An 11,832-nucleotide genomic window follows, 5' to 3' on the forward strand; every position below is an offset into this window, starting at 1 on the left:
GCTATAGGGATGCTGGGGAGGGACTTTTCATTAGGGACTGTAATGACAGGACAAGGGGCAATGGGTTGAAACTTAAACAGGGGAAGTTTAGATTGGAGATAAGGAGGAAGTTCTTTACTGTAAGGGTGGTGAGGCACTGGAATGGGCTGCCCAGGGAAGATGTGAATGCTCCATGCCTGGCAGTGTTCAAGGCCAGGCTGGACAGAGCCTTGGATGACATGGTTTAGTGTGAGGTGTCCCTGCCCATGGCAGGGGGGTTGGAACTAGATGATCTTGAGGTCCTTTCCAACCCTAACTGTTCTATGATTCTATACCTGTGCCCCCTGCTTCTCCCTTGTCACTGGCTGCGGCATCATCTTCTCCAGCCCGTGGACCAACCAGGCAAACACCCTGGTGACCAGAAACCACAGTTAGACCTGGCTGCTGGGGCCTCTGCTCCCACAGCACTGTCCCGCTGGCCAGGTACCCCCACAGAAGCTGCCGCTGCAATTACCTGCTGCCATCCCCAGCCAGGGACCGAGGGACAAGGGTGGCCACTGGCTCAGGCTGTGCCTCAGCCACTGCTGGCTCCACTGCTGCCAGGGTGCTCTGGGTGGCTGAAACGTTGCTCTTCGGCTTTGCCTGGGGTTTAGTTCCTTTTGTGCCTGCTCAGGTTTATTGGGAAGGAGAAGGGGGACAGGCAATGCAGCAGTCATCTTATAAATCGTTGAGGGAGGGGAGCAAGTGAGGAAGGGTCACCTCTCCCATGGAAGGACAGGCTTGGGGGACCTCTCTGACAGCTTCTCCCCCAGGGATCCAGCTTGGAATGAGGACACGGGGTTTGGGGACAGAGGTGGTGTAGAGGCAGTGCTGTGATGCTGGGACCTGGTGTGCCCACCCCTGGGGCACAGGGACGGGGCAGCCCCAGGGCCAGTGCCTGCCTGCACCAGGTTTCAGAGTGTATCCTCTGAAAGGGCACCCAGGGAACTCACCTCCCTCTGCTGCTTCACACTGCTGCTCCTTCAGCTCCAGCTGTAGAGGGACAGAGGGACCAATGGACATGGCAAAGCGCTGGATGTGGCCCCACATCACCCTGGGTGGGCACGTCCCCTACCCCAAGGGGACCCATGTGCACAGCCCCACACACCCTCCACTGCACTTTTGGCCCCATTTCCTTGACAAGGACCGTATAAGCCCTTGCACCTGACTGCTGGTACCAGCAGGTCCGAAATGGAGGGTCCCCCTGGATGCAGTCAGGCTGAGGAACAACAGGATGCACCCCAAGGCCTCTTTTTTGCTCTGCTCAATTCCCCATTGGTTTTATTCTCCAGGGTCCCATCCAGGGCATGTGGGATGAAGACAGGGAGCCCACTCCACTGTCACATCTGCCCAGCAGCCCAGCAGTCTCCTGCACTGTGCAGTGCTCACCTCCAGCTTCTTCAGCACCTCTGGCTGCGGCACCATCCTCTCGAAGCTCTGCACCAGCCAGTTGAGGACCTGCACTCCTGCCCTGCCAGAGGGAAGAGCAGCCATGGTTTGGGAGCTCATCCCATGCACCCCCTGCATTCCCCCAACAGCCAGCCCATGGACCCACCACTCCCTGGTGGCAGTATCCGAGCCAGGCTCAGGCTCACAGTCGTCCAGCTTGTCATCCTCCGGATCAAAGGGGATTATCTCTGAAAGGAGAGCAGTGCCATGGGCACAGGGGAGAGCCAGGACCTGCAGTGCCAGGAGCTGCTGGTTTCCCCATCAGCTGGCTCAAGGGGACAGTAGTGCCAGCTTCACTGACCGGGGAAGTGGGATGTGGGAGTCCCAGAAAGGCACCTGGGATGCTGCAAACTGCAGACTCCTGACTCTCCTTACCCAGAGCTTCCTCTTCCTCGTCCTTGAGGATCTGAACTTCTGTCTGAAAAGCCAAACAGACCATCAACCCCCTGGCAGCCAAGGCTGGCTCATCCCAAATGGGATGAAGGCCACGCAGGGCAGGTTTATTGCTCCCAGTTAGCATTAGAGAGTGATGGGAAGGAGAAATAATAATAAGAAAAGGTAAAATGAGCTAGAAGCCCCAATATGCCAGACTGTTGTCCAGATCTGTCACCTACCTGATCAGGAACATCGATGCTTGTCTCAAAGCTCTTCCCAAGTGCCTGCAGTGTCCCTGGGGCTGGGACTGGCTGGGGAATCACCTTTTCCAGTCGCTGGGAGAGCCAGGAGAGCACATTGCTCCCCACGCTGACAGGGAATGGGGAAGTCAGGCTGGGAACCTTCATCCCAGACATCCAGCCCCAAAACTGAAAGCAAAATCCCAAGCAAGCCATGCTGCACACTGGAGGATGCAATGGCAGTACCTCTCAAATACAGAGGCTTGGTCCTCAGGGACTGCAAATTCCACCTTCTTGTCTATTTCTTCAATGGCAGCAGGAAAAAACCAAAACGAAAACTCTCATCACCACTCCAACAGCCCCTGGGATGCCAGCCAGGAGAGATCCATCCAGAAAAGGAATGCTGATCCCCTGCCCAAAACAGCGTGTTCCCCTGCACGGGGCCTTACCTTCAGTGCGTACACAGCCAGCAGCATCCCTGGGGCCACCAGCCTTCCCTGTTGGTGCCTTCAAGGTGAAAGGCAGAAGGTATCAGAAAACAAGGAAAGGAGACAGTGTCCCCTGGTCAGAGGTGGCTGCAAACCTCAGGGACTCCCCATCCTTCCTGCTGCAGAGTGGGGATGCATCCTGCCCCTCATCCCTCCTGTGGATTCTGCAGAATTACCGGGCATCTCTCCACCACGCCCACAGGGTGCCTGCTACGTCCCAGAGTTGGATCCCCACTTACCTTAGGTGGCTCCAGGTCCTGCTCTGGAGCTGGGGTTGGAGGGATCTCCTCCACCAGATGAGCAACTGGGGGCTGGGGGACCACCCGCTCGATCCAGCTCAGCATCCTGCTGGCTGTGGGCAGCAAGGAGGGGTTTCCCGCAGTGAGAGGCCAGCAGCAGTGAGGGAAAATGGGTGCACCAGCAGCTTACACTGTCCCCAGGGCAGCACAGTCTGCAAGTCCTACTTGGGAAACGTGGCACTGCAGTACAGCCAGACCTGCATCAAAAGAAGCGTGACCAGCAGGTCAGAGGAGGTGATCATGCCTCTCTACTCTGCTCTCGTGGGACCTCACTTGAAGTACTGTGTGCAGTTCTGGTGTCCTCAATGGAAGAAGGACATGAAGCTGTTGGAGCAAGCCCAGAGGGTGTCACAAGGATGATGCGGGCCTCGAGCACCTCCCAGATGAAGACAGGCTGAGAAAGTTGGGACTGTAGTGATAGAACAAGGGGTGATGGGTTTAAACTGAAACAGGGGAGATTTAGGTTGGATATAATGAAGAAGTTCTTCCCTGTGAGGGTGCTGAGGCCCTGGCACAGGGTGCCCAGAGAAGCTGTGGCTGCCCCATCCCTGGCAGTGTTCAAGGTCAGGTTGGACGAGGCTTGGAACAATCTGCTCTAGTGGAAGGTGTCCTTGCCCATGGCAGGGGGTAGAACTGTGTGATCTTTAATGCCCTTTCTAACCCAAACCAGTCTGTGAGTCTATGATTCAACCTTGACCCCTCACCGTTATCATGAACAAATCATACCCTCAATCTTAATCTTACAGGCTCAGTTCATCTTGCTGTTCCTAAATGTAACCACTCAGGGTTGTTTTTCCACAGCCCTCCACAGCTGGCGCCACCCAAGGAGAAGTGCTCATGAAGCCGGAGCTGATCACAGAAACAGGGATGCTCTGCTCAGGGTCCTCCACACTTCCCTTCTTTCATTTGAAGGATGAAAAGCAACACTAATTTCAGCAGAATTTGTTTAGGAGCAAGTTCCAACACGTGCATCAACTCTGCTCCTCACCTTTCAGCCATGTCCCAGGGACATGGGGGCTGCTGGGGCAGGAGAAGAGCAGGAGGGGCAGCCAGCTACAGTGCTGAGCCTGCCACAGTACTGATGCGGTAGGTAAAACTAAGATGCTGCAGAGCAGGGATTCAGCTGTCCAAGCTCTGTTTGCTTGGCCTTTCTGGGTCTCCCGCACCTCTTCTCCGTGCAGCTCTGGGCTGGGATGCAGCATGAGTGAGCAGAGCGATGATGCATGTTGGGTACAGGACTCTGCCTGGCTCAAATAGGGGATGTTTGCTGCTGCTGCCCCTCCAAAAGCCATGCTCAGCCCAAAATGCCTCCCAAAATCATGCCACGCTACTCAATAAGGGGCTCAGGAACATCTTGGGCTGCCTCCACACTGCTGCCCATAGGAAATGCCAGTGAAGGGCAAGAGAAAGCAGGTCCCTGAGCTCCATCTACAGCCATGAGACCGCATGGGAGTTTTCATCCCCGCTTAACACGTGATGCCAGTCCCACATACGCAGCAGGCTGATGGCTGGAAGCTGCACAGCGCTTGGCTTTTTGCATTAGCCCCTTACTCAGCATTTCAGGCATGCAGAAAACCTTCAAATCCCTTGAGGTGGTTCACTGGGGGCTTCCCAAAGCCTGGTATTTGAAATCCTAATGAGCTGTTGTTCCCAGGCTCATGTATGATGTATGAGCTGATGTACACCCTTCAGCTCGTTGCTTGCCCCCTCGTTGTGCAGGGCCAGGAGCTGGGTAGGGATGTGTGCAAAGCATTGTGCACGTAGCACCTCCAGCCCCTAGCACAGCACAGGCAGGCTCAGCTCTACCAGAAACCCCCACGTCACCAGAGCAGGGTGGCTGTAAAACACCTCCCAGGAAGCCTGATGACCAGAAACCAATTAACAAATTGCCTTTTACCTCCCACTGGGTACAAGGGATCAAGGAGCTGCGAATGCCCTAGGAACTGCAAAGAAAACCCAGCAGTGACACGTGGCACAGCAGCATTTCCATCTGTGTTTTGGGACCTTCACAGGTCCCAGAGAAGCCCAAACAAGCTCAGAGAAAACCCCCACACCAATCAACAGCTCTTCTCTCAACATGAAGTGCAGCTGTAAAAGCCTGAGGCTTACGCTTGTCCTTGGCCTGGGGAGGAAAGTGGGGGAACTGGTGCTGTTCCTCTGGCACACCCCAACAATAGAGGGGCAGGAACATTTGCGGGTCCCCAGAAAACTAATTGCTGGAAGAAACAGGAATGAGCAGCCAGGATTTGCCTGTGATGGCACTGAAGAGCAGGCAGCCATATGCAATACCCCATGCTGCGGGCACCGGTGCATGACACTGCCTGTGTGCAGCTCCGTGGGTGAAGGGCTTCAGTCTCCACCAGCATGAGCAGCACGTAGACCTGCCATCCTCACTTGGAGCAGGGAGCATCATGGCCTTTCTCTCCCCTCCAGTAGCAGATCAAACCCTTCCACATTTACCCCACTCCATCACCCTCACAGCATCAGTCCTCATGGACCCATGTCCCCACCACAGCTCATCCTCCAGCTCCATTTCAGAGCACTGACCCTGCTGTGATGTGTGACCCTGCAGAAACACCAGCCACGTCCCTCACCTCCATCATTGTCACTTACCCCACTCGCTGCTGCCTCCCGGGAAGCCACTGCTGGGATCTACATGTTCCTTGGCCACTGTAGCTCACCACTGACCCTCCAAGCCCACCCCAATCCTCTCAGGGCTCTGCGAGGATTAGCTCAGCACTCCCTGCAAATGGGATTACTGGCATGCAGCTGTCTCGAATGCCCCGGCTCCCAGCAGCCAGCCTGGCTTCAGTGCAGGATAGCGCAAAGAAAAGCCAAAACTCAAGCAGGTATGGGCATCCTCCACATCTCTGGAGCCACAAAAGCTACCTCAGACACTCACCAGCTTAGCGCAAGGCCATCAGTGCTGTGGGGATACTGCCACCTTGCCCAGGGCCAGCTGCACGCAGGCATGCACAGATGAGCAGCAGTGAGGCTGCTGAAAGCCTGTGGGGTGATGCAAGGATGATGTGCCCCAGGATGCTGAACTCGCTGCTCTGCACTGACCCCAGCATGGTGGCAGGAGGTAGAAGCGCCAGCCTGAGCTAAGCCTCCCCTTGCTGAGCCTGCCAATTGCTGCTTGATCCGTTTACCTCCAGCCCTGCTGACTGCCAGCCTTTCCCATTGCCCTAATCCCAGCCACGGTCATACCCTGGAATCCTTGTTCTGGCACAGCTTTGCTGCTCAACATCCAGCCCCAGGTTGGCCAGAGCCCCCTGACCTGATTCCTCCTTCCTCAGCACCGCTGGAGTCCCCATCCTAGTGAGCAACAAACCACCTTCCTGACTGGCTCCAGCCTGGCACCTCTGCAGCTCTGATTCACAGCTAGGGAAACTGAGGCACACAGCAGTGGTCCAGGCGCATTGCCCCTCATTCCCCACCTGCCAGGCCTGTGGAAGCAGTCTGAAAGGCATCACTGTATTCCTAAGATACTGCTCACTCTGAAGCAGAGAGATGACTGCTTATAGGTCAGCACTGGACACTGACTTTTCCAGCAGAAACACAAATCAAAGTTGGTTGCTGTGCTCTCCCAAGCCTCGTGGCTCCCAAAGCCCTCACCCAGCCTGAGCTCCCTGAACTTTGCTGCCCATGGCTCTAGCAAGCAGAGCTGCTCCTGCCCAGCAGGAATCAGCAGCAAACCCCCATGGTGGCCAGAAGATAAGCACAGGGTTCCTATGCCGGGCCAGGCAGCTCGGATCCACTCAGTTTCCCCCTCCTCACTCTCCTGAATGGTAGACTCAGACCCCAGCCCAGGACTGGCAGAGTTTAATGTGCAAGGATTACCTGCTTTTCTGTGATTCAGGGAAATCAAAGATGAGACATTAAAATCCTGTGTAGAGCAGGGGTGGTGTCGATGCCATTTGCTTGCCTGCCCTGAGGATCGGGAGTATTTCCTCAGACCACAAGGCTCAAATACAGGCACTGCTTGGGACTATCAGCTGCTGTTCAGCTCTTCATCTTCCTATGGAAATCACCCAACTGGGAGTACAAAATTAGGGCAGCTGGGGAAGATAACATCCTTTCTTTTAAGGACATGGAGCTGTTTGAGCAAGTACAGAGGGGCCACAAGGATGATCAGAGGCTGGAGTAACTCCTGTATTAAGACCGGCTGAGAAAGCTGGTGCTGCTCAGCCTGGAGAAGAGAAGCTGTGTTGTGTTTAAACTTCAACAGGGGAAGTTCAGGTTAGATGTAAGGAAGAGGGTGAGGCACTGTGAGGGTGCTGAGGCCCTGGCACAGGGTGCCCAGAGAAGCTGTGGCTGCCCCATCCCTGGCAGTGTTCAAGGCCAGGTTGGACGGGGCTTGGAACAGTCTGTTCTAGCAGAGGGTGTCCCTGCCTATGGCAGGGGGTTGGAACTGGATGAGCATTAAGGTCCCTTCCAACCCAGACTAGGCTGGGATTCTATGACTCTGCCACCATACACCATCCTGCTCCATGGCACTAATGCCCTCCCAGCACTCAGCACAGCTGCCAGAGGGACAGGTGACCCGGGATCAGTGTCTGCAGAGGGGAAGGTGTCCTGCCCTCTCCCGAAGAGGAGGACATCCCTTCTCTTCCTCCTCCAGAGCACCTCTGCACTTTAATTGAAGGAGCTCTAAATGGAGAAGGCAGCATGAGGGGATGCCATGCCACCTCCCAGCTGTAGGACTCAGGCAGAGCACTGTCCCCACTCTTGCCTCGGTTTCCCATCCCAAACCTTCAGCTAGAAGCATTTTTCCAGTGATCCAAACACACATCTCACCTGGGTGTGGGATGGAGCAAGTCAGGTTGTCTGCAGGTCTCTTGCTATCACAGGATGCCAGAAAACTGTCTGGGAAAGCTGTAATGGCCAGGTGAGGGGCTGGGGTTCTTGGAGGACAAGATGCACCAGCTTCTGCCTCCTGAACGGGTGCTCCTGGTGGACAGAATCCTGCCTCCTTCTGCCCTGAAGCCCCAGCTTTGCCCCAGAGGAGAACTGTCCACCCCTAGCAAGGGACAAAACCTCTCTAGTGGAAGGTGTCCCTGCCTGTGGCAGGGGTTTGGAACTGGATGAGATTTAAGGTCCCTTGCTTCCCACCCAACCCAGTCTGGGATTCTATGAAAACCACACTGCAGACTCCGCTTGCTATTGCTTTCAGCCCTGGATGTCTGCCTGTACCCAGTGTCTCAAATTTTGGTTACCAAGTAGATGAACAATCATTTCTCCATCAGAAAAAAGTTCAGGGGAAAGAAAGAAAGAAAACATGGGAAAAAACCAAATACATAAAGCAGAGCCAGACAGAACATGGAAACAAGAGTAGGCTCCGCTCCAGAAATCTTACACACCCACAGGAATGTATAAATAACTATAAATTTATTAGTAAAGCAAACCCATTTGACACTCACACAGAAGAGCAGGATGTGTTAATACAATATATATACACACATACATGGAGTATCATCTTAGAAACACATGGAGCAGTGTTAAAGGCACTGCAAGCCACACAAACCTCAGCATCCTTGACTGCAACTCCCCATGGCCCCAGGGAACTCTGCCAGAGGCACCAGCACAGGTCAGGATAACCGAAAACCTCACAGTCATGGAATCCCTCAGATCCATGGCCTGGAGGATATGGAGATAAGCCTGTGCTCCAGCTCCCTCCTGCTGTGCTGCTCTCCCACCAAGCACCCAGGACATGCTCCCTCATGCCCAGAAAGCAGCAGAGGCAGCTGCTGGCCCCAGCCCTTGCAGCAGCCATTATTGCATCTCAGCATCATGTGTGCAGGAACCTTCCACAGGTGAACTTGCCACCCAAGGGAGGAACAGTCAAACTCTGAACAAATGGGGTTTTTGCTTAATAGCCGGGCTCTGTCAGCAGCCTTGATTTGATGGTAAATACCCAAGGGAAGTGTAGAAAGTGCTCTCCTCCCTCCTAACAATGCACAGCCAGGCTGAAGCACCCAGACATGGTCCCAAACTACTGTGAGATGATGCTTTCCCCCCTGCCCTCCACTTAGGGGCACCAAGAGCAGAGTGTGCAAGTCTTCCCACCCAGATGGCAGGGATGGCACGTGGTCCCAGAGAGCTGTCAGGGCCACCTGTGGTCCTAAAGGTGCCCACATCACAGCCAACTCAGCTCATCCACCTGCTTGATGCCCACAGCTGCTCAGCAGGCATTCCCAAGGGAACTGAGTGATCCAACACTCCCCCCCACACCCCAACCAGGGCCGTGACTTCTCCCAAGAAATCTCTGACAGCCCTTCACTGACTTAATGCCCAGCCCTGGAGATGTGACAAAGGGACCCACCATGGAAATGGCTGCTCTCATCTCAGAGGCCTGCTCTGGCTCAGACTCACTCACCAGAGAAGAGCTGCACCATGGACACGATGTGGCCAAGCCAATCTGCTAAGCCAAAGGCACAGCCTGTACCCAGTGGGATGGACAGCCTCTTGGGGGAAAGGACCAGAAACACCTACTGCATTTCAGCAAGACTAGGGTCCCAGCGCCTGGCCTTATCATGGTTTGGCATCAACAGGATCTCAACCTGGGAGAGGAATTTGGGACAGGACAAAGGGAATTTGGGGTGCAAAAGGGGGAAGAGACCTCATAATCAAAATAAATAAAAAAAAAAAAAAAAACTGCTTGAAAATAAAGAGTTGAACAGAGGGTGAAGAAGCCAAGAAGATCTTATCTTACAAAAGTATAAACAAAATAGCTGTGGAGGGGAAGGGGCTGAGACATAGCTAAAGGCAATCTGTAGGTAGGCTAAGAGGAAGTGAAGATCAACAAAAAGCCCAGGTAACAGTCAACTTTCTCCCTGGACCCAGGAAGACAGGGGACCAGCAGCCCTAGAGAGCTGGGCTTATCTCCTGACAACATCCACACAGCTTCTGGCCAGCTGAACCCTGCCAAGCACCTCCGCAGCAGCATCCTGTGCTTGAGCTGCCCTACAGAGCATCCTCAGTTCTGGTCACTAGGTCTTGAAGACACCTGCAATACCAGCTCCAGCACGGTGCCTCTCTTGGGTGCTGTGTGGCAGTGAGTGATGCCAGAGGCCGAGCGGAGGCAGCATGAAGAAGCCTGAAAGTCTCTTGAAAGAAATGTCAGAAGTACAACACATGTGCAGTGTGGAAACATGTTTTACTCACAAGAGGCTTTCGCCACAACTGCTCTCTCGTTTGAAAAGGAAATGCCAGCAGTTAGCAGAGCCCTTGGTGGTGGGTGCCTGGCCAGGCCCTGCTTCCCCACCCAGCACCACATTCCTGACACCCACGTGCCCCTGGACATTTCCATCACCTCTTGGGTCAAAACAGGACTCAAAGCCACAGCAGCAGAGATCGACCTGGGGCTTCCAACTAGACAATCCCCCTGTAAAAACACCCCCGAGGCTCTTGTTGGCCACTTGGCAGCCCGCTCCACATGGGTCCTCCACCAGCTAGTACCAATGTCTGGCAGCAGAAGCCAGCATGGACTGCTACTGGATTTGGGCAGCAAACAAGAGAGTCACCACAGCCAGTCCTACTTAATGATGCTATAATGCTGCACCAAGATGTTTTTGAACCTGGAAGCATCAGCTCACAGGCACCAACTGATGACCTGCACTTGTCCCCACCAAGCTCCCCACAGCATCTCTTCTCTCCCAGCTATGTGGCCCCACATCCTAAGCAGAGCTAGAGTTCCTTGCTGGGCACCAAAGGCTTTCCCAGCTGTGCAGCTTGAGGAAAACAAACAGTCCACAACAGTCCCTGTGCCCAGGGGTATAAAGGGGATGGGATCCACCAGCTCTGTGGCCAGTGCATGGTGCAGAGCTGTGCCTCGGGCACACTGCCACCCTCCTCTGCCCCAGGCACCTGAGGCTGTCTGGCCACTAAGGCAGCCACCGGGGCCCTGGGGAAGGAAAAGAGCAGGGAACAGCCACGAAGGGGCCATGCCAACAATTCCTCCAACACCCTCCCCTCTAGCCAGCAGCTGCCCCAGAAAAAAATAAAGGCACAAAAGGCCCTGGTGGCTTCAGCAGCCTCCGTTTCACATCATGCTCTTACTGAAGATGAGCTTCTCTGCAAGCTCCAGTTCTGGGCACTGATCCTGGCTGCTACAGAACCCCTGGCTTTGTGGGAACTGTGGCAGCCATGTGGAGCTTGGGCAGGAGCAGAGTGAGGGCTCAGGTATGTGCCAGGCTCCCCAGCTGGCCCTGGTCCCATGCAAACACCCTTGGTCACCATCAAGCCCTTCTGTAAAGACACGATTAGCCTTCCTTGGACTATTTTTTTCTCCTACAGTAAAGCATACACTGAACGTGCTACATATTAAACAGCAAAAAACAGCTATTAGAACCAAAGAGATCTTTAAAAAAACAAGGTATCACTTTTTTTGTTCTTGTTTAAAAGATCCAGTATGACATCAAGTTAAACTATACAGTATTTTTAATGAGTATTAACAAACTGCTTTAAAAAAAAAAAAAGCAAAACAAGAAAAAAGGAAATAGAAACACGGACAGAAAACTTGGTAGGAAGTTCTACATCTTTGAGGCAGCATGAAGATAATCATCGGTCCCTCTTCCTTGGGCAGCACAGAGCAAGGTCTGCTTTAACCCACTTAAAGCTGCACATGAAGACTGAGCCCCAGTGTCAGATCTATCACTGAATTGTCCCCATCCCTCCTCACCATTCTCAAAACAAGTCCTTCTCCACCTTTTAGATGAGTGTCCCCAACCAGCAAAGCAGGCACTACCCAGCCCTCTACAAGGTTCATCTTCCTATATTTGCTGTGGACAACATTTATTAACCTTGTTCTCATCACGTGTGCAGCACAAGGGCAAGTTACTGGCTGATGCTTACTAATTACCACTCATCAGAATATTCATACCTCACACAATGGCCAACAAACATCACAGAAGAGCTGAGGCTGGCAGGGACCTCGGGGAACCATCTTGTCCAACCTGCTTG

At 53.9% G+C, this 11,832-nt stretch overlaps 1 protein-coding gene across 1 annotated transcript in view; it reads right to left on the bottom strand.

Annotated features, from left to right (window-relative positions):
• Positions 1-3,134, bottom strand: part of CNGB1 (cyclic nucleotide gated channel subunit beta 1) — a 30,406-nt gene extending 27,272 nt beyond the window's left edge. Inside the window, 10 exon segments of the mRNA XM_065663752.1 lie at positions 315-390; positions 494-644; positions 699-1,011; positions 1,408-1,489; positions 1,574-1,655; positions 1,843-1,885; positions 2,082-2,211; positions 2,328-2,420; positions 2,422-2,588; positions 2,809-3,134. Of these exon segments, the coding sequence (XP_065519824.1) occupies positions 315-390; positions 494-644; positions 699-1,011; positions 1,408-1,489; positions 1,574-1,655; positions 1,843-1,885; positions 2,082-2,211; positions 2,328-2,420; positions 2,422-2,588; positions 2,809-2,913 (1,242 nt within the window). The 5' untranslated portion in view covers positions 2,914-3,134.
• Between the last annotated feature and the right edge of the window lie 8,698 nt (positions 3,135-11,832).

This window comes from Lathamus discolor, chromosome Z, assembly GCF_037157495.1.
Source record: "Lathamus discolor isolate bLatDis1 chromosome Z, bLatDis1.hap1, whole genome shotgun sequence".
In the NCBI taxonomy this organism is placed as follows: Eukaryota; Metazoa; Chordata; class Aves; order Psittaciformes; family Psittacidae; genus Lathamus; species Lathamus discolor.